General features: G+C 54.3%; 4 protein-coding genes across 7 annotated transcripts in view; 1 reads left to right on the top strand and 3 right to left on the bottom strand.

The window, feature by feature from the left end:
- Nucleotides 1-7: 7 nt before the first annotated feature.
- LRRC73 (leucine rich repeat containing 73) lies at nt 8-3,388 on the bottom strand. Its single transcript, XM_081031453.1, has 6 exons — nt 2,443-3,388; nt 1,659-1,819; nt 1,200-1,322; nt 725-825; nt 357-582; nt 8-206 (listed from the first exon to the last, which is right to left on the bottom strand). Exons 1-6 carry the CDS (start codon nt 3,279-3,281, stop codon nt 136-138), a joined length of 1,521 nt encoding a protein of 506 aa, XP_080887579.1. The 5' UTR covers nt 3,282-3,388; the 3' UTR covers nt 8-135.
- Nucleotides 3,389-4,065: 677 nt separating this feature from the next.
- Nucleotides 4,066-9,444, bottom strand: YIPF3 (Yip1 domain family member 3). 3 transcript variants are annotated; one of them, XM_081030426.1, is made up of 9 exons: nt 9,218-9,444; nt 8,411-8,608; nt 8,109-8,215; nt 6,508-6,553; nt 6,277-6,369; nt 5,976-6,107; nt 5,667-5,780; nt 5,366-5,489; nt 4,066-5,272 (listed from the first exon to the last, which is right to left on the bottom strand). In XM_081030426.1, the coding sequence occupies exons 1-9, from the start codon at nt 9,296-9,298 to the stop codon at nt 5,124-5,126; spliced, it is 1,044 nt and encodes a 347-aa protein (XP_080886552.1). In that variant the 5' UTR covers nt 9,299-9,444; the 3' UTR covers nt 4,066-5,123. The 3 variants fall into 3 exon arrangements, with proteins under 3 accessions (XP_080886552.1, XP_080886553.1, XP_080886554.1); XM_081030427.1 differs by having other exon boundaries at nt 4,791-5,272; nt 5,366-5,520; XM_081030428.1 differs by lacking the exon at nt 5,366-5,489 and having other exon boundaries at nt 4,797-5,272.
- Nucleotides 9,445-9,584: 140 nt separating this feature from the next.
- On the top strand, nt 9,585-13,190 carry POLR1C (RNA polymerase I and III subunit C). The gene is made up of 9 exons (XM_081044399.1): nt 9,585-9,671; nt 9,794-9,865; nt 11,052-11,159; nt 11,403-11,535; nt 11,806-11,925; nt 12,021-12,173; nt 12,331-12,480; nt 12,590-12,706; nt 12,840-13,190. The coding sequence occupies exons 1-9, from the start codon at nt 9,603-9,605 to the stop codon at nt 12,956-12,958; spliced, it is 1,041 nt and encodes a 346-aa protein (XP_080900525.1). The 5' UTR covers nt 9,585-9,602; the 3' UTR covers nt 12,959-13,190.
- Nucleotides 13,191-13,745: 555 nt separating this feature from the next.
- Nucleotides 13,746-21,091, bottom strand: part of XPO5 (exportin 5) — a 42,490-nt gene continuing 35,144 nt past the window's right edge. For both annotated transcript variants that reach the window (XM_081045242.1, XM_081045243.1), the window contains 10 exons: nt 20,295-20,431; nt 19,484-19,581; nt 18,900-18,946; nt 18,364-18,461; nt 17,674-17,736; nt 16,813-16,898; nt 16,240-16,347; nt 15,963-16,100; nt 15,603-15,767; nt 13,746-15,424 (listed from right to left, as the gene is read on the bottom strand). In XM_081045242.1, coding sequence (XP_080901368.1) covers nt 15,287-15,424; nt 15,603-15,767; nt 15,963-16,100; nt 16,240-16,347; nt 16,813-16,898; nt 17,674-17,736; nt 18,364-18,461; nt 18,900-18,946; nt 19,484-19,581; nt 20,295-20,431 — 1,078 coding nt within the window. In that variant the 3' untranslated portion in view covers nt 13,746-15,286. The remainder of the gene's footprint in view (nt 15,425-15,602; nt 15,768-15,962; nt 16,101-16,239; nt 16,348-16,812; nt 16,899-17,673; nt 17,737-18,363; nt 18,462-18,899; nt 18,947-19,483; nt 19,582-20,294; nt 20,432-21,091) is intronic.

The raw sequence follows: 21,091 nt of genomic DNA, 5'->3' as shown, positions 1-21,091 counted from the left end.
CCACCACACTGCCCGGAGCTGCCAGAGCCCCGGGCCACCCCCTCCCTCCCAAGCCCCGGGCCTGACCCTGATATCGGGGGCAAGGTGCTGCGGACATAGACAAATGTAATGATGCACAGAAACCCAAGTGCAGAGTCACATCTCCGTCTCAGCCAACAGACTGTCCCCGAGTCCTGACGTCATTAGCACCATCTGAGAGCTGGGATCTGTGGAAGGGCAGAGGGGTTTTCAGAGCGCCACTCGTCCCTCCGCTGGGCACCACAAATAGGAGAGAAATGGCCTCGTTTTCCCATTCCCACCCTCCCAGCTCCCAGGCCTCTTCAGACCGGGCTCCGATCAACCCACAGCGCTCTTACCACTGGGGCACATCCAGGAGCTGCTGCTGCCTCTCTGGTGGGCAGCAGGCTCCCGCCCCCTCACTCCTTCCTGCGTGTCCCCAGACCCTCCTGCCACCTCCTCTTCCTCCTCTCCCTCAGAAAGGAGGTCACAGATCTGCTGCTGCAGCTCAGGGCTAATGCTGTTCTCAGCCAACACCAGGCTCCGCAAAGCCGTGGGGTAATTTTCTACCATGTCCAGCAGGGTCTGGCGTGGAGAAGAGTATGGAAAAGGATAAACACAGTTAAGGTGACCCCCTGACTCCATCCTGCCACCCCTTCGGTGTGTCGACACCCTGGCGCACTTCCACCCCTACGTCCGTCCTTCCCCAAACATGAAGATGTCTCACCTGAGCTGACTGGTTGGTGAGCCCCGTGCCCTCCAAGTCCAGGACCTCCAAGGTGCGGCTGGAGGCCACAGCGACAGCCAGCATCCCTGCCACATGGTCACCTGGGGAGACAACACACACGCACAAACCTGCATATATGCACGGGCCTGCTAACCCTTGTTCCTGAAAGCCTCCCCATTGCCCGCTTAGCAGCCTTAGCTGCCACCCCCAGGCCAGGAAACAATTGATAGGTGGCCGTGAAGGGAGCACTGTGGTTGGTGAGCGAACACAGGAAGCAAGCCAGGCCCAGCGGTGGTGATGAGTGCTCTGACCTACCTGTGGTCACCTGATCCCCCACACAGGGGCTCCTCTACTAGCTCCCAGACCTCCCTCCATTTTCCCTCCCCCAGGGTGGGGGTTAGCATGGCAACCCAGGGTCCTAGGTTCTGGGATGGGGGTGGGTGGTAGACTCTAAGGGGGTTTTCTGGAACCTCACCCAGGGGGTTGTAATCCAGGTTGAGGACGCGGACCTGGGAGCTGTGGGCCACAGCAATGGCAAGGCGGCTCCAGCCCTTAGGGGTGATGCCAGGATTGGCACTCAGCGTTAGCTCCTTCAAGCCTGGGCAACATCAGAAGGAGAAGCCAGGATGGAGGTCAGACACTCCTTAAGCCTCTACCCTGCCCTGGGTTTCTGGGGTGTCCCCAGTGGCTTGGAGCCAGCCCACCCCCACCACAGAACTTCAGGGCCATTCGAGACCCATGCTTTCCCTGCCCACCGGAACCTGGTTCCAGATTCCCCATCCTGCTCAGCCCTTCATCCTTCTTCCGGAGAGGATTTAGAAACATTCTCACCCACACTGCCGGCCCGCAGCTCTGGGCCACGCCCCCTGCCCTCTGCACTTAGCTTCTCATCAAAGCTGCGCCAGCCCATGCCCCGCAGCAGGGCCCCGCTCACCAGACTTGGCCCCGTCTGGCGGGAGAAGGCCACAGATGAGGTTGATGGCTTCGTCGCCCAGCATGCAGTCCCCCAGATCCAGGGCCACAAGGGCAGGGTGGAGCGCCAGCGCTGGGTTCAGCAAGGCCAGCCCCGCGTCTGTCAGGGGGCTCCCATGCAGGCTAGGGGTTGGGACCAAAGAGCAGAGGTTATTGCGGTCATCAGCCCTATCTGGAGCCGGAGGGGGTGCTTTCCATTAGGTGAGCCCCAGAGGTAAGGAAGGCACTCAGTCACAGCACTGGGGAGAGAGAGGCCTTGGGAAGAGAGAAAGAAAATTCTAGATTCGAAAGGAAGACAGGTAGAGATGGAATTCGGTTTCTTTTCTCGGGCAGGGACTGGGACCCAGGACAGAGCAGGGGCGTGGGGGGTGGATTAGGAGGCCTGAGTAGGCAGAATGTAGGGGCAGGAGTCTAGTCCCCAGATGGGTGTTCCGTCCGTGCTGGGAATTGAGGAGCTGCCCCCAGAAGTCAATGCGGGTGATGAGGAGGGAGGTACACGTGCCCGGCCAGGAAAGGGGGGAATCCCATCTCCTTTGGGGTGTGGCTGCGTGTGCAAAGTCTGGAGAGAAGGGATGCGCTTGGAGGGTATTGTGCAAGCGTGGGCAGAGGGATGAGGGGTGTGTGTAACGGCGGCGAAGGGAGGCTGCTGGAAAGAGGTACGTGAAGGTGTGGAGGAAGAGGAGGTGGCAGGTGAGTGCGAGAAGGGGTGCGGTGCCCGGGACCCCCTTGCGAGGGGGCGCACTCACAAGAGGGACTGGATGGAGCGGTTGGTCCGCAGCGCCTCGGCCAGCTGCTTGATGCGGCTGGGGCTGGACACGACGCCCAGGTTAAGGTTGAGCTGCGCCAGGGACGTGGCCCCGGACAGAGCCCGGCAGATGCGGCCGAAGTCGCGGTCGCAGAGGCGGCAGCCGCGCAGGGAGAGCAGGCGCACGGCGTTGTCGCGCAGGCCGCGGCAGATGTCCCGCACCTCGGCGCCTGACAGCGGCTCCCCCGAAATCTGGATGGAGCTGGGCAGCATCGTGCCCACGGCTGGGCCTCCGGCGCCGGGGCCCGGGACGTGGGCGAGGTCGGCGCGGCCGCGGGAGGGGTCGGGGCTGAGGTCGGGGCCCGGGCAGGGGTCGCGGCCGGAGCGGGGGCGGCGGCGGCGGCAGAGGCGCCGGCGGCCGCGGAGGTGGCGGCGGGAACGGCGGCGGCTGCGGTGGCGAAGAGCGCCGGGGCCTGGGCCGGAGCCGGCCCGGGTGGCGGAGGCGCCGCGGTCGCCGGTCGGGCTGGGACCGCGCGGCGCTGGCGCCGGGACGGACCGTGCTGCCGGTGTCTGGGCCGCGGGCCGGGGTGCGCGGTCGGGGGCGGGCCGGGGGCTGCTCCGCGCTCGTCCTCGTCCGTCGCCGTTGCAGCAGCGGCCGCGGCTTAGGACGCGCGGGACTGGTTCCCGCTCAGGCGCCGCATCCGCTCCCTCCCTTCCTCCAGCTCGGCTTTCCCTACGGCGCCCGCACAGAGAGGAGCCCACGGCGGGCAGACCGGCAGCCGGCGGCGGGCGGCAGCCTGGGCTTCGGCTCCTGCGCCGGAGCGGGCGGCGAGTTCCCATGGCAACAGCCGCGTCACCACCGCTCGCCCCGCCCCCTGCCTGGGCCACGCGGGCCCACGAGGTTTGCGCACACCGGTGGTTCAGGAGCCGTGGGGACGCTCTTCCCCTGGGCGCGGGGCCAAACAGGTAGGAAGTAGGTAGCAGGGTGGAGGCCGGCGACTGGCAGGGCTGCGGAGGGGAAAATGGAGGCACGTCACTTGGACGTGGCGTTTGAGACGTTGACCGCGTTCTTTCGCCCGTTCTCCCGTCGTTCCTCATCCCTAAGGGCCAGACCCTCGGTGCCATCGCTGGGATCCCAGGCTCGCCCTCCGGTCCCGTTTGGGAGTCTTCAGGGTCCTTTAATCCAGGCCTCGCCCCGCCCCGCGCCCCCGCGACGGGAGGCACGTCGTGCGAAGGGATTCCAGCCCACGAGCACTTCCCCGCGTGCCCCTCGCCACGATGGAGGCCTCGCAGCAGCGGTCCGAGTTCAGGCCGGGCAGAAGCAATCTGGATTACCAGGCCCAGGGGAATCTTCCCAAAGGGTCCCTGGGGCAGGTGAGCCGCAGGTACATGCAGGGTACTGGTGCCGCCCCTTCCCCAGGTGCGGAGGGCACTGCTGATGCCCTGAAACCGGGGTAGCCCAAATAAATGGAGTGCCAGGATCAGCGGCCTGGAGTGGAGATCGGGGCACGGAGAGTGGGCTGGAGCCCTCAGGAAGGACACACTGCAGTGTGGGCGGTGTTGTTGGGACCTTGTCCACTGGTGATGGTGGGGCTACACAGAACATAGGTCACCTTGGGCAAATGAAGGGCACGTCTTTTAGTCCCTTTATTAGGAAGGAAAGATGCTGACCTCGGTTTACTAGGGTAATGATTTTTTTTTTTTTAAATGAGTAACGTAAGTGTAGTGAAGAGAGCTCAAAAAATTCTATTCCCTCTGTTCATCTGTTAAGTGGAGCAGATTAAATGGGTGGTGGGTGGATGGTGCTATGCATGGGTGGTGGCGGTTTTTAGGAGTAACCAGCACCCTTCAAGAGGAAGGACAGAACTGAACAGAGTTTTGTTCCTCTGGCCCCAGTATAACCAGGGCAAGGCCAAGTTTGGCTTCGAATGTGAGCTCCCACAGGAAAATTATCCCTACATAATGGCCCAGGTCCATAAGGGTCTTGTAATGCTATGGGGTTGAATCTGGAAGTTTTTGTCCAATTGTCATTGCTCCATTAGTGTCCCAAGAGTGCAGCTGAGCTCAGACTCAAGCTGGGCGCTTTGTTCCATCAGAATTATGGTTCCTGTGTTTGAGGCCACCCTGCTGCTCCATGGGTCAGGTGCCCCTGCCCTTGGGGGCAGGTTCCATATTCAGTCACTGCCTTCAGCGTAGCCTGGGCTGTCTCATGTTCATCCTGCCTTTCTCACCTTACGTTCTGAGGGTATAAATAAGGGAACAAGACGTTATAACACAACTGACAGAAGAACCGGAAAGTGGACAGGAAGTAGGAGGGCAGGGAGGACCAGTGAAGTGGTAGCTGCAGTTCCAGACTTCAATCCATATTTTAATTACCAAGTCTATATTTAGCAAGACAATGTGGGAAAAATAAAGAGGAAGGAAGGGATGGGTGGTGAGAGGGCCTCCCGGGTGCTGACCCACTTTCTGCACTGACTGCAGAGCGCTGCAGTCCTGGCCACGAGTTCCTGGCCTTGTGCCCTTCGGAAGCCCCGACCAGCATCAAAGGAGGTACTTAAGTGGTTCCGGCTCTGTGGCAGCTGCCGACCCCATCAAAAGGACACATGTCATCAGCACTGTTCTTTAATTGTCCTCCGCTCCGCAGCTGGGGAAGATGGGGCTGGCCCAGGATTTCAGGTGTGGTCAGTGTGAGTGCAGGGTCACCGCGACGGCCTTGGTCGTGGCATTGAGCACGACAGCTGACAGCCTCGCAGCAGGGAGCACGGCAGGGATCTCTCTGGGAACCCTCTGCATGGGTGGGATGTTGGGACCCTCCAGGGTGTCCAGGATCCCTGCGTGGGAGATGGAAGGTGAGCGTGAGCTGGCGGGGCACCACCCTCGGCAGCTGTGCCCCCCTCCCTGCCCCCCAGCCTCCTGGCACTTACCCTCCACCACCTTGTGGTAGGCGAAATGCAGATAGAGCAGGAAGAGCATGTGCAGGGCAGCCAGGGTGCCACAGAGGAGCAGCCGCTGCGTGGGGCCCACAGTCCGTGACACCAACACTGCCACCTAGGACCACAGGAATACAGCTCAGGGCGCCTGGCTCCAGTGTGGGGAAGACACTCCTCCCTAGAGCAGAACCATCTTTGGGCTCTGGCGTCCCACTCAGAGCCCCTTGTGGGGTTTTGCCTGCGCTGGGGGCCGTGTCCCCCACCTCCCCAGGAGGATAGCCGCTGCCCAGCTTACCATGCGCAGGGTGGACAGCCCCCCCACCAGCAGCCAGAAGAGGTAGAAGAGGGCGTGGAGGTGGATGTTATAGGTGACGAACAGGACGATGCAGTGCCCGAAGAGGCCATAGCCCTAGGGAGGAGGATGGTGGAGAGGAAAATCATTCAGGCCGGGCTGGCCCCTGGACCCTCATGGAGACCCTGAGAAATAAATGGTCGAGCGGCCAGCTTACTCCTTTCCAGGCCCCGGGGCCCCAGCACAGACGCAGACCAAGGCCTGGCTGCTCTTGTAGGACCACTCTTCCCACCACCGTGCTGGACTCCTTACCAGCAGCGCCAGCATCTGCAGCATGGTGATCTGGGCGTTGCACAGGTAGGCCAGGAAGTAAATGAAGGACGAGACACCCAGCCAGTAGCCGAAACAGGTGCCAATGGCTGTGCCCATCAGGGTGCCCTCCCGCTGTGGGGTGAAGGCTCTACTTAGTCCTGGGAGGCCAATGGTCTCATCCTCACCCAGGGCCGTCCTCAGGGCTGCTTCTAACTCACTCCACCACTGTCTCTTTGGGCAGCTTTCAACTCAGTTCAGCCCCTCAGCCCCCCAGCCCCTCAAAGTCCTCTGTCCTGCTTACGATAATGGTGTCCGATGTCTTCATCCCGTGGAGGAGGATGGCAACCAGTGTGAAGACCAGCATGAGAGGTCCGTAGAGCTCACCTGCGATTTTCTGTCAATATACCAACTCATTCAGGCTGGAGGGTACAATGGCTCTTCTGTTGAGTTCTCCCCAGGCTTTATCTGGTGGCCCCACCCTCTGACCTGGTGCCTCCCTCCGGCTCTTCTAGTCATGCCACCCCCTGTTCACCTGGGGGAAGTTGACCATCTTGATGGGGATCATGGACTCCAGGAGCCTGGGAGAGGAGAGGAGAGGAGAGATGAGCGCAGAGGCAGCACGAGGCTATGAGGTTCTCAAGGGCCTGAATCTCACTCACTTCTCTAACTCCAGAGAACATGCTGGATGGTAAAGGGAAAATGAGGAGATCACTTCCTTGCCCCTAAACATACTTCCAGGAAGGACAATCCTTTTATGCTGTACCGACCGCTGCAGCAGCAGTATGAACTCAGGGAGCCCCGCTGGGCCTTGGGAAAGGGCTTGACAATTTACCTATTTGACGTGCTACCCTCTAAAAGGCAAACTTCAGCAGAGAATGCCCAGAATTCCACACTGTAATAGTGAAGGTTACTTGAGGGAACCAGTGTGCCTCCTGCCTCTGTCTGCTTACAATTGCTCCAGGCACTGCCGAGCATTTTCTTAAAATACATTTGAAGTGGTGTGAAAATTCCAGGCAGAAGGAATACAAGTACGAGTACAAGCCACTTCCCCGTTCTCTTAAGTGGCTAGTTCCTAAAAATACCTTCGAATTTGGCTAGATTTTACCCTCCTCTGTGAAACCTGCCCTGTTCCACCTCAAGCCTACTCTAGGGTCAAGTGTCCCTTCTATGTGTCCCTTCATAGCAAGTGAGTGCTACACTGTAATTACACTCGAGAGCAAGGCTCCCATCTGTCTTCACCACTAAATCAGACACAGCTAGTAAAGCACCTGGCACAGAGCAAAAGCTTAGTAAGTACTTGCTGAGTACACTGGGTATTTGGTAAGCAAGACTTATATTCAAGTATGAACAAAGAACCAAGCCAAGATTAATTCCAATTTTTAAAATCATCCAACAACTATGTACGGATATTCTGATTCAGAGGCTGTTCTGGTGCTTGGAATAAAAAGAGAAACAAAACAGAGCCTGCTTTCGAAGAGGTCTCTGGGGAGACAGGCTCAAGAGTAAGAAAGTACAGCCTTAACAAGACAAACAAATGAGAAACAAAAACTCAGAGACACAGACAATAGTTTAGTGGTTACCAGAGGGTAAGGGGGGGTGAGGGGTGGGAGATGAGGGTAAGGGGGATCAAATATATGGGATGGAAGGAGAACTGACTCTGGGTGGTGAACACACAATGGGATTTATAGATGATGTAATATAGAATTGTACACCTGAAATCTATGTAATTTCACTAACAATTGTCACCATGTCCCTCGAGGGCTCCCAATAAATTAAAAAAAAAAAGAAAGTACAGCCCTGCTGAAGTGTTATTTATTAGGGGAAAGCGCAGAGCAATACGGGAGCACCAGGAAAGGACAAACTAGAGATGAGGCTGAGGAATGGGGAACAAAGGAAGTGACATTGAGCTAGGTTTTGACGAACGATGAGGAGCTTTCTAGATGGACAAGAGGAAGAAGGCAGTGTGTTATCAGCATGTCCCGTTCTGGGATTGACAGGAGGAATGGCGTGGCTGGGGTACGGGTACAACGATGAAGGCTGCTGGTGTCATGAAGACGGGTGTCTAAAGACTTGGTCTCTGTCCTCTGAAGAACCAGGTGTGAGGAGGGCAGCTTCCGTCAGAAGGGTCCTCACCTGCTTCGCACCTGGGCAGGCTCCACATCAAAGTAGGGTCTCAGGATGTCGATGTTGGCATACAAGCTGAAGGCCCTGGAGGCTTGTCTCTTTCCTGCCTGCCACATCTGCAGAAAGAGGACGGGCGGGGTGGGGGCTAGCGTGAGACTCTTGGCTCTCAGCCCTGTTGCTGATTTTCTGTTGGATTTCTACATGTTTCTAACTGGACAAGCTGGGGTGACTGACCTTCATCAACACCAACCCCAGAACCCGGGGCCTCCTAGGGGTATTTTTCCACCTGCCAGGTATCCAGTCTTGCTTACCTGGTCGGCCACCTGCCGGCTCAGCTGCCCCTTGAAGCCCTTCATGCCCAGGAACTCCCCATCCTCTTCTTCAGCAGCGGCCGCATCAGCATCTACTTCTTCCTCGCGCAGGCGCTGGTGCAGCTCACCCATGTCCTCGAAGCTGGAGCCGGACGTGTCATCCATGTTCTCCATGTCAATCACAGCTGAACCCCCACCCTGTGAAGACAAGAGCCCCTCGTGTGCAGGACCTTTCTGCTCCCTCCACTAAGTGTTTCTCTGCTCCTCCCAGGACTTGGGGCTTTGTCCTTCCCTGATGGGGAAACGGCCTGGAACCACCACACATGGTGCCACTCTCCTCATTTGCTCTCAGAATCTTTCTTGTCTGGCTGTCTTTTCCAGCCTGGGAAACCTACCCCTGTCTTGCAAGCACGTCTTCCTCCTACCTTCCCGACCAAAGTCTCAAAGGGCTGCAAGTGTGCCCAGTCCCTCTGTCTTTCCCAAGCCCACGCCGGCCTGCGCACAGCATGGTTTTGGCCCGCGCGTCACTCCCCCACCCGCTGCCGTCCTGACCCCGACCGACCTCCTAATTTGTGCCGAAAGCAAGAGCGGGTTGGCCCAGAGGCCCGGCCCTCCGACTGGAGTACGAGGCTGGCCCTTTCTGGCCATCACTGGTCCCACGGGCTGCCGTGTGTGCTCCGAGAGCCAAAGGAGAGAAACAGTGCTGCACACGGAGCAGACTTCCAGGCCCGAGGGAGAGTCCCCACGACACTTCTGGACGACTGCCGACCCTGGGGCAGCTGGCAGCTGAAGCCTTGGGGCCATTACCTGGATGTTTTCTTCGAACCCTCCCCATTCTGGGCCAGCCCCGTTTCGGGAGCCGCCGGCCGGCGCCGCCGTAGTCGCCATGTCCCTCGAGGGCTCCCGTCGCGGAAGCCTGCGCTAGTCCCGCTCGTGGGGGAGTGGGAGAGACGTGGGCCTGAAGAAAGGAGAGGTCCAGGGCCAAAAGGGAGGCGGGATCAGCCGGAACGCAAAAACGAGAACCCCGGATGTTTGGCCACAACTAACTTCCGGAAGCAGGAGACGTGGACGGAGACAGGGCAGAATCTCGCGATATTTAACCTTGCAGGCGGCGGGCGTTGCCACGGAGACGGAGGCGGGCGATTAGAACGCAAGTGCCAGTTGCTACCCTCGTCACGTGGAGGGGTTGAAGATGGCGGCGCCCCAGGCAGTGGAGGAAATGCGGGGCCGCGTGGTTCTCGGGGAGTTCGGGGTTCGCAATGTAAGCCTCGCGGTCTGGAGCTCGGGAGGAGAAACGAGAGTGGGACAGGGATGAGTTGGGATCGGAGTGGGGACGGGCTTGGCCTCGCTGCCCCTTCGCGGACAGACTCTTCTCTGCTCTAGGTTCATACCACCGACTTTCCCGGCAACTATTCCGGCTACGATGATGCCTGGGACCAGGACCGCTTCGAGAAGGTGGGTGGAGCCGGAGGTGTCCGGAGAGGGAATAGGATCGGACCGTGTGATCTGAGCAGCCTGTGCCTCAGAAGCTGTCCTTGGGTTTCGCTCCGTTCCTGAAACGTCTATTGAGTACTGTGTTAGGCGCTCCGTGTACACCGTTTCTGCTCGGGTCTAAGAAAATATTCAGTCTTGTTGGGGAAGAGCGCGCGTAAGCAAATCATTCCAGTATTGTGTGTTAAAGGCGGTTGATAGCACTAAGGATGACCGGAGGTGGGACGGGGGCTGTCCCATTCCGCAGAGGCACTTAATCTAGAATGGGGAGGAGGGCAGAAGTAAAGAGGGTCCGCACGAGTGGTAGGCAAGATTGAATAAAGTGTGTCTTAGACACTAGGTGACAGAGCAAAGGGGAGATAGAAGGTAGGTTTAGTGATTGCTTTGATATCAGCCGTGAGGGGAGACTGTAAAATGACGTAGCTTGGGGAACTGCTTTGATGGATGGTGGTGTCATTTATTGATGAGAACTGGGGCTGGGGAATGATGATGCATGCTTTCAGTTTCCTTCAGGTGGAGAAGTCTAGCAGGCTAGTAGAATATATGTTTGAATTGAGGTCAGAAGTGAGATACAATCTGGGGAGTTGTCAATAGAGATAGTTGCTAAAACCAGGAGTGTGGTTGAGGTCACCCTGGAGAGAAAACTTGGGAAATAGGTTTGGGAAAGCGAAAACTTGGGAAATTGTAATATTTATGGAATAGGTGGAAGACAATGAATTTGGAAGGACTGATCAGAGAAGGGAGAGAACCAAAAGATTGGTGCTCAGAAATCAAGGCAATAGAGTTTGAAAAAGGAGGGATCCTATCAATGCCAGATACAACCGAGGAACGTAATAAGGATTGATTAGTGTCAACTGGACTAAGCAGTATGGAAGCATGTTCTTTAGTACAATATCCTTTGCGGATGGTCTGGCTGGAAGCCATACTGCAGAGAATTGTAAATGAATGGAAGATATAAACAGGGAGACTTTTAAAAAGAAACTCATAAAGGAGGACTTGGGGAGGATGGAACATCTAATGAGGGCCATCTGGGCAAAGGGAGGTTTTTGGATGAGACAGAATGTTGATACATTGAGGGGAATATCCAGGGAGGGCAGCTATTGACTATACAGAGAGCAAGCATCATTTAGTGTTTTTCCTGTCCCTTTAGAATTTCCACGTGGATGTGGTACACCTGGATGAAAACTCATTGGAGTTTGACATGGTGGGAATTGACGCAGCCATTGCCAATGCTTTTCGCCGCATTCTGTTGGCTGAGGTATTGGTGGGCCTGGTGACGGGGTAGAGTTGCATGGGGAAACCATGCCATTGACCTCACTTGTAGAATTGTTTCGAGGTTTATTTTTCCTGCCGTTTTGCTGAGCATTCCTCTTGCTCATTTGTAAACTTCTAATCAAGGATTCTTCTAGGAAGAGGTCTCCCCCTATCTATGTCAGCCGGCGGGGAATAGATGCGGAGTCGTTAAGGTCTTTGTAGATGAGTGATTCTGTTTGTTGGGCAGGTGCCAACCATGGCTGTGGAGAAAGTCCTGGTGTACAACAACACATCCATTGTGCAGGATGAGATCCTCGCCCATCGCTTGGGGCTCATTCCCATCCATGCCGATCCCCGTCTTTTTGAATATCGGAACCAAGGTGAGGGTTTGAGAAAATGAAATTTTGGGGAAAGGGAGCAGCTCTCCTCTGCAGAGTAGATTCTAGAATCAGACTGCCTGTATTCAAATCCTGAATTGACTACTACAAGACCTTAGGCAAGTGACCAATCTTTTGGTACATCATTCTTTTTATCCATGAGAACCGCTGCCCTTGCCTTACGAAATTGGTCATGAGAAATTTAATGCATTCAGCCTCGTGCTCCGATACTCACTAGTCCTTTAAGAGCTGCCATCTCCTCCCTTTCTGCAGGAGATGAAGAAGGCACCGAGATAGACACGCTGCAGTTTCGGCTGCAAGTCAGGTGCACTCGGAACCCCCATGCTGCTAAAGATTCCTCTGACCCCAATGAACTCTACGTGAACCACAAAGGTAAGTGTTGATTGGTAGGGTAAGGAAGAGGGCCCATCTGTCGGTGGGTGCCGGTTTTAGGGACTGCGGTCTTCCTGATGTGCTTCTCCCTCCAGTGTACACCAGACACATGACGTGGGTCCCCCTGGGGAACCAGGCTGACCTCTTCCCGGAGGGCACTATCCGACCAGTGCATGACGACATCCTCATTGCGCAGCTGCGGCCTGGCCAGGAGATCGACCTACTCATGCACTGTGTCAAAGGCATTGGTGAGGACCCTGGGGGCTGCCCTGGCGAGGAAGGCAGTTCCAATCCAGTGGCGTGAGGTGTGACCGAGGGGCTCAGCTAAGGTGTGATGGGCAGAAAGCCAGTGGGCCTTTGGGAACGTGAAGGAGGGTGTTCCCACAGGCGCTGTTTTCCCTCTAGGCAAAGATCATGCCAAGTTTTCACCTGTGGCAACAGCCAGTTACAGGCTCCTGCCGGACATCACCTTGCTTGAGCCCGTGGAAGGGGAGGCTGCTGAGGAGCTGCGCCGGTGCTTCTCACCGGGTGTTATTGAAGTGCATGAAGTCCACGGTACGGTATTCGGGGTGCTGTTCAGGTCAGGACCTCAAGTATGTTTCCTTGAAGGGAGCAGACATACAAGCCTGGGGCTCGTGTTTCTAACATGGTTGGTTTTCATTAGGTAAAAAGGTGGCCAGAGTTGCCAATCCCCGGCTAGATACCTTTAGCAGGGAAGTCTTCCGGAATGAGAAGCTAAAGAAGATTGTACGGCTTGCTCGGGTTCGAGACCACTACATCTGTGAGTACCGGGGGTGGGCAGGAGAGGGACGGGTGGCTCTGGTGCTACAGCTTCCTTGGAGTCCAGATGTGGCATCTAGCAATGACCAGCTTTCGCAAGCCCTGCCTGGGTTAAAATGTCTCTTTGGTTCCAGTCTCTGTGGAGTCCACGGGGGTGTTGCCACCAGACGTGCTGGTGAGCGAAGCCGTCAAGGTCCTGATGGGGAAGTGCCGGCGGTTCTTGGATGAACTAGATGCCGTTCAGATGGACTGAGGCTGGCGCCAGATACAGGGGCATGGCGGGGCTTGGATGTGCCCAAGGCAAGCTGACGCCTTTGGGCTCCGACCTGCCACCACAGGACTGCCCAAGAGAGCCCCGCAGGGCGGGGTGTCCTGAGTGTGGGGGACAATTCCAGCTTTATTTCAGTCAATGCATTTTGTTAAATGTGTCACAAAATGTGACTTTTATGCCTTTGTAAGGCTTTCATGTAAATAAATTCACATTCAAACAAAAATTGTTTTGTCAGAGACCCCTTACTCAGTTTTGGTCTGCAAGTATGGGGCCCCACCTCAGAACAGGTGTGGCATGATTTAGCGGTTAGGGACCCATGGCTCAGATGTCACTGCCAGTCAGGGCCAAGTCCCTCTGACGCCTCAGGAGCAACGCCAAATTGAGGTGTTTTCTAGGGGCACAGACTGGACAAAAATACTGTGCACCACTTAACGTAGCCCTTGGATAATGGAGAAAGTTGCCGATAGAAAACAGGGTGGTGATCCCTAGCAGTCATGTCACACTGCCACCAAGAGCCATGAGGGAGAACAGCGGTTCCCTTGGGACAGCCCCTCAGGGTCAGGGTCGGTGGCCTCCAGTAATGGATGACACAGAATGGGCCGCCTGGTGTAGGTACGTCAGCAACAGAAATCTTTCTAGCTGACGTTGTCAGAAAGCTGGACAGCACAGCCATCAGTCACCGTTCTTCCTGTCCAGTCCCCTTAGCAAGATGCTCAGGAGGAACTCACCCTGGAGCATGTCACTCATTTGAAAACGACAGACGGGGCTGTTTCTATATGAAATTGAGATTTTTACTGACATGCAGATGTGCTTTAGAGTTAATGTGTCTACAAAAAGGTTCTATAAACAATAGAAAACTTCTAGCATGAAGTCACAAGATGTTAAAAATAGTACAACACAATAAATACAACTGTGCCCTCCAAGCCCCAACCACAGAGGAACAGGCAGCTAACACATCTGGAGGGAAACATGCTTTGAGATGGCCTTCACAGTTGACAAGAAGCCCACGCACCACCCAGGAAGAGGGCGCGGGGCAGGTCTGTGCTGCAGAAGTGGCTTCGCTGGACTCCAGGTTCTTCCCGCGGCTTCGCCTCCCCGGCCTGGGGCCAGCACGGCGACAAGCTGGAGCTCCGGTCTACGTGCTCCTCAGTCCTCACTGAGACCCGTCAGTGGACTGGCTCGATGACAGGCCTCCGTCTGCGCAGAGGGCGTGAACACGCGATATGGTTTCTGTATGGATTGTGTCTGTGGCCGGCGACGACCTCAAGGCTAGGGTCCTGCGTCCACGTCCCCTATGCTTAGAGGGCCATCTCGTGACCTCTACAGAGGACCAGAGACTTACAGGTTGTGATGAGAAGGCATACTTTCTTTCTTTTGGAAATGGCCCATGAGAGAAGTGCCCAGGACCTGAAAGACCGGGAGATTTTTGAAGGCACCTGGACGCCTAGTCCTAAGAGACCAGTGGCTTTGCTAGCTGCTGTCACAGATGTAGCCTAGTTGGTCTGCATTACCCTTAGATTCCAATGGCATCACGTGACACTAGATAGGGTAGTGTGGCTCTGGTGCGTAGGTGGGCCCTGGGGTTGGGGACACCACACTGAGGGGTCATTCATGGAAGGGCACGATGTGTGAGCTCTAAGGGGGATGTGAGTACTAGACGCTGGCCCAGCCCTGGTCCCTGAAGGTAATACGCTTGATACCACGTCCAGAGCTTAGCAGTAGCCTGTACCATGGGTCCCATCAGCTGACCAGATTCTTGCTCAAAACAAGGAACCGGCCACATTCAGTTCAGCAGTCAGCACCTGACCCGAACATGCTGAGGGATGGCAAGGGCTCCCTGCCAGCCCAGTGGCATGGGGACTCAGGGGGACTTGCGATGGTCCTGGGGGAACTCTGGCACAAGTAGTTCACGGCTGAACCCTTGCCACAAGCCCAGCTAATTGCAGTGCTGAGTAGAGTACCCCTAGTTACCATTCTGCACAGGTATATGGCTGCATGGGGGCAGGAGGGCTTGGGGAGAAGGGCTGCTCTGCTCTAGCTTTTCTCTCTCGGAAAAGCCCAACCTCCAAGTAGAATGTGGGATACTTGGGAGATCTAGACAGCATGGTATTAGCCCTCACTCCCTTTCTTGATACTTCAGTACAGTTACTTCTGGCCCTGCACAGGGCACACTCTTCCAGCTCCAGAGCTGAGTATCTCCAGGCTGACAATGGTGGTAAGTGAGGTGGCAGTTGACAGAGGCCTAGAGATTAGCTACGAAGGGAAGAAGAGATGGCAACGAAGGCCGAGGAAGGATGCCCAAAGCTCGCTTCAGGGCTCAAAGATGGTGGCCAGGCCGCCTTCCTCGTTGCCCAGCACCTCTGTCTCCAACATGGGCTTTGTTTTCTTGAAAAGTGAGGGAAGATTCTTAATGTGAACTTCTTTTCGGAACTGCTCTCCCAAGGGTTTCTGTGGAAAACAAATGAGAGAGAACTAACGCTGGACCCTAAGTAGTGGGTTGTTTTTAAGACCATCTCACCCTAATGGCCAGTGACGATAGCTGGTTTCCGGTTTGCCCTAACACGAACACATGGTCTAAGAAGCCCGCAAGGGTGGTTGGGAGCACCAAGGAAGGTGCATGACCTACCCCAATGCAACCAGCAATGAGGCGTTTGAATTGGTCCTTCCGGCGCTTGTCGGCAGCTTTCTGCAGAGACGGGTTCAAAAGCTTGCAGTCAAACTGGTCCAGAGAATCCTTCTGTATGTCTGGGATCTGCTCCATGACAGCTCGTATCTCCAGGTACCTGGGACGCTGCGGAGTGAGGGCAAACCCACTCAGTGGGGTAGCTTTGGGCCCTGCCACCTCGCCCATTCCTTGCCACACCCACTCCTCGGGCAGCACTAACAACTGGGCAACTGCCTACATTTAGGATAAGGCCCGACGGAGGGGAGCCGGCTGTGAAGAATGAAGCTGCAGCCATCCTGCCCCCAGGCTTTCTCCACTCACCAGCGCCTCATATATCTGGAAGGCCAGGTGGACCAGGGAAGCCATGCAGCCATCATGCTGCCCGTGCGTCTGTAAGCCCTTGAGCACGCTGGTGAAAAGCCACGTCACAGCATCTGCGAGCAGTGTCCCTGACAGCACCTGGGGAGACAGTCGTGCTCAGGGCCAAAGCAGGCTGTTACCACCAGGCAGGCCTCAGCACCCCAATTCTTTCAACTGATTCAGTCAATCCTCATGACCCAAACCTTTCAGAGGGGCGAGAAGAGGTGAATAACCATACTTGTTTGAGGAGGGGCCAGCAGAGCTGTGTGGTCGTCCTCTGGCAGGACAGAGTATCCTTCCAGGCCAGGGAATTGAAGGCTGTAATTAATAGCGCCGTACAAACATCCTAACGGAAAAGGATGAAGGATTACAACAGGAAATAAGCACATTTTCTCTGAGTATGCTTATGTAACAGGAGCTGGAGTTTTAATTGTAGGTAAGTGGGAAAATGAGCTTATTTTAAAAAGAGAAGTGAGTTTCTTTCTTTCCTTTGTATACCAGGCACTCAAAAAGAAGGAAAAACCACCGACACAGAAGAGGAAACCTATGTGTAGGAAGGAGACAGGCTCAGGTGTAGGGCCGGATGAACACGAGGGACTGGCATCAGTGCAGCTCCGAGCTCTCCTGAGAGCCTCTGCCCAGCAGGGGGCACCCCATGGCCTTGTGCTTTCCCCACTGTTTTCTGGGGCTTTAGGAACCAGGAACCTAACTCGCATAAAGGAGTTTTACCCCCAAAACTTCCGATGGCATCCCAGAGTAAGAGAAGTAGAAGCTGGGAAAGGAGAAGAACTTCATCTGCAGCCCCACCTACCTCATGCTTCATTAGGCATTTGCCCAGGTCTGTGAGCTCCGCCACGGCCGACGGGGTTACTACCTCTGTGGCCATCATCTCTTCATCTAGAAGCAGAGAGCAGAGGGTTAGGCTGCATCTTTTCAGAACAGAGAAAAGTCTGTCCTGAGAGAAGCCCACCGAGGAGAGGAAGGTTGAGAACCCGGAGCTGACTGGTGCTTGAGTAGCACTGGGACGGTCCCCAGCCTCATTAGGGTGCAGAAGCCCCTGCCCGTGGCAGATGTAGAGATGTAACTAGATGCACGTTTCAGAAACAGTGGGAAACAAGGTTTTCTGGACAATTACTTAAGCAAATGGTGAGGCTCTTTTGTCATTGAACAAACATCTGCGGACCTACGGTAGTAAACACTGATTTAGTTACTGGGGATACCCTGCCACAGGAATAGGACAAAGTCCCTTCCCTGATGGGAGGTGACATTCTAGTGAGGGAGACAAGTAAAAAACGAAAGCATAAATAAAATGTAATGTCATGTAGTGCTACGTGCTCTGAAGAAAAATAGAGTGGAGGAGAATACAGAGTGATTGAGGTTACTATTTTGGATAAGCTGATCATGGAAGACCTCTCAGGGTTGACATTTGAGCACAGGCCCAAATGAAGCAAGGGAAAAGGCCATGTACAGTCAGGAGGCAAATCATTCTAGATAAAGGAAACGGCCAGTGCAAACGCTCTGAGGTGGGAATATGCCGGGGGAACCCAGCAAGAGCGCCAGCACAGAGGAAAGCCAGATGTACAACACCCCCCCACAGACTGCTAGGAAGTGACCTGGCTACCGAAGGGACGCTACTGAAGAGCTCAGACAGCCACACAAGAGGCTCGCTTACCGTCTCCATCTGCAGGGGGCGCAGCACTGTGGTCAGCACCTTTCTTTGAAACACAGCATGCCGCTAAAGCAAGAAAGCAGGGTTACTGAGCTACTACCACCAGACAACAGATCCCAGACTCCCTGGGCAGGTGACGAGGAGGGAAGGGGGGGCACTGTCCAGGCACAACATCAGCCTCACTGATAGAAACAGAGGCATGTGACCAAACTGTTCTGGTTCCTCTTCAAGTTCAAGTAACTGAAGGGAAATTACGAAATTTTCTGAGACCAAGTGACCACGAGAGGATACCTGATAAATCTTTCGTCTATTTTGTATCTCAAACAAATGAAATGGCCCAAAAATAAAAAAATTAACCACCTTCATGTCCAAGAATTAACTTTTTCCCGATTTTAACGAAGCTGAGAAGTTATTCCTACCTGCTATTTTCATCCTACCAAATTTTAGACCATATTTTGGCTTTAATATGAACAAATCCAATTCAGCTGGCAATTCATAAAATCTCCATAGACTGACGTAAGGACCACCTAGTTTCTATCTAGTTAATTCTTTCTTAGTCTTCTATCTAGTTAACTCTTTCTTATCAGTCTATCAGAATTGCTGCAAACATGCCTTCATGGGATTGGGCGAGTGACCAGTTCTTTCTCCAGAAAAATTCTTCTCTACCACCCCTGGCTCCCACGTGCCACTTACTGATGAGGTCCATGACTTCTCGGGTTAACATCCTCACCAGTTGTTCCTCCAGCATCTCTTGAGACTCTGGGTTTTCATCTGCGGTCTCATCTTCTCCACTGCAGAAAATCAGGGGCAAGTTCCAGGGGAGTGCAAAGAAGGGAAAGACCAGGAGAGCAGGGACCCTAACCAGACGCTCTGCGCCCACTTCCTCCTGGCGTCTTTCTGGTCTACATTCCAAGCAAATGTTGGGAATGGACAGCAACGATCCACTGAGGGATGTTATGACTTGTGACTCTACCCAGCTGGCAGAGGGTACTAGATCTGAGTCCTAAGTGGGTAAGATGTCTCAGCTTCTCCTAAGGCAGCTGAGCTGAGTCTGCTAATGGTCACAGACAAGCCACCTATCATTCATTAGGCTGAGAATGACTATAGCCCACTGCGGTTCTAGCCCTCATCCCGCAGAGCCCCTTCCCCCACCCGCCACCCACTCCCAACCTTTTCCCACTCCAAACTTGGCTCCAATTCATCCATCAAGGAAAAGAGATGTTCCTTACCACAGCAGGCTCCTCTGGTTGATGACTTGCCATTTTTGGGAAAGCCTCTGGGAAAACAAAAAGGAAGTAAATGCTAGAATTGGGGAGAAAGCTGGAACAGATCATATCTAAGGTCTATTTCATCACTAGAATTAGCCAGGGATGACTGCAGGTATCAGTGACAGAACCTTGGGAGACCCACAAGGTTAAAAAAACAGATGTTTCTGTAACCTCTCCCACACCCACGAGGGCAGCAGATCAAACATTTCTTTGCTTGGACAGGATCAATAATTTTAAAATTCCTGGGTCACTCCGAACACACCTGCACCACCTGCTTAGTTCTAGAGTCAGGGAAACAGACTGAAGGGAAGCACTCCTCTGATCACCTCTCCTCTGTTAATAGAAGCTGACTCTGCTTTGTGGTGCTTTGTGGACAATTAAACCAGTCGGTTCTTGGGGGGCTGCTCAATCCACTGCAGTGAGGGGCGGACGGCTGCACAGCCATCCTGGCAGGACTTGGAGACATTTTCAGGAGCTCCTGACAGACTCATAAGCCACCCTCCCTAAAACTCCTCTTTGTTACCCGTTCCTGCCCAGTCTCTTACCATGTGGAGGTAGGTGAACAGAGGCCCAAGGATGGGAGACACCAGGGCTTCGTAGTGCTCGGGGGGGCAGAAGAGCACCAGAGGCTTCACAAAGACCCATGCCGCTGCAGGTTAAGAAGTTTCAGCACATGCATACACACGCCTTGCATTCTAAAGCACCCCTCACTTGCTAGGCAGTACCCTGAGCCCTCGGTCAAAGTCAACCCCCAAAGGCCTTGCAAGATGCCAAGAATATCCCGTTAATAGGCAAAAAATGTCAAGCTCTTTTCTGAAAATCCTAAGCTGCGTGGATACATTTCCACTGTACTTTTACTGTAACTATGCTTTCTACCAGACTGCACGTTATGGGCACTGGGATGCTGGAAAGGAGGGAGGAAATAAAACAGGAGACACCCTTGTGATAAATTCTCCTTCACCATTCTCCTTATAACTTCAGGGAAGATACTCACAAAAGCAAAAACAAACAAACAAACAACCCAAATGAGAATGAAGTATGAGAGTGTGTCTTCGAGGAGGAAGCACCTGACGAAACATACAAAAGGGATAAAAGCTTCATTTTCTATATTTCCAAGAAGTGGGATGGCAAAGATTTAGCCCTAAGGAGAGAGCTTTCCAGGCCCCCTGGACTGCCCTCCTGTCTTTCCTGCTTATTTACTTCACTCTTTTTGTCCTTTTCACGTGTTATTATACACTGAGATAAATGATCCCATCTATTCCACGCAGCTCAGCTCTGCCTCCTCTGGTGCCCATAAACTGTTCCTGTCCTCCATCTTTGGCCCTCTGGGTGATCTAGGGACTTTTGAAAGGATATGAAGCATGGGTCTGAGTCGGTAGTCAGGAATATTGTTCAAGTTGACGAAGGCTGAGCTGAGGAGCTGGGTGGCCAGGTGCTCCACGGTGTAGAAGTCCTGCTGCATGGAAGGGCCTGCCTTCCCCAGGATGTGGAAACTGTAAGGGCAAACCACGGGCAATGACAGACCCAACAGCTACTACGCCAGCCCTGACTGCCCTGGGATGTCTCTGTGCCATGACTCTTTGTCACAGAGAATTGCAGTCTACCACAAAACTCGTCGGCTAGAAGAGCAATTGTATTTACTCCTTAAGAGAACTTGAGCTTAATCAGTATACTTTGAAGATGTGAACATAATCTTTTATGAGAAGTGAAAATCATGCCCCTCCACCTCCCACTTTTATGGAAGCTTCTTGATAGAAGATTCAGCATCTTTTTAAAGCTGGCTGTTGGTAGCCAAAATCAACAGTAGCCTTCATTACTCGTAAGCACTATGGACTGACAATGGAGAATCTCATTAGCGTGGCTGCTTAGAGCTCTGGCCGTACAGGAGGGCCACTTCCCTCCCCATCCCACAAGCAGGACCCAAAGACAACCTCTGGTCAGCCACTCCCGGTGTCCCATGAAAAGTAGGCTACAGGTAGGGAGGGGTCTGAGAAAATGCATCCTCACCACTCTGTCTTCTGCTTTGGTCTCATTGTTTTATGCCCCCGAAACAGACAAGCTGGGCATAAAATATCAAGTCAAGGCTAGGACTGAGGCACACGTGACAATTATAAAAAAGCAAATGTAAGAAAACAGCCTGTTCATTTTGATTT

The sequence above is a fragment of the Rhinolophus hipposideros genome, assembly GCF_964194185.1.
Source record: "Rhinolophus hipposideros genome assembly, chromosome: 3".
Taxonomy (NCBI): domain Eukaryota; kingdom Metazoa; phylum Chordata; class Mammalia; order Chiroptera; family Rhinolophidae; genus Rhinolophus; species Rhinolophus hipposideros.
The sequence above is the reverse complement of the archived record's forward strand: the minus strand, read 5'-3'. Positions and strand labels throughout refer to the sequence as shown.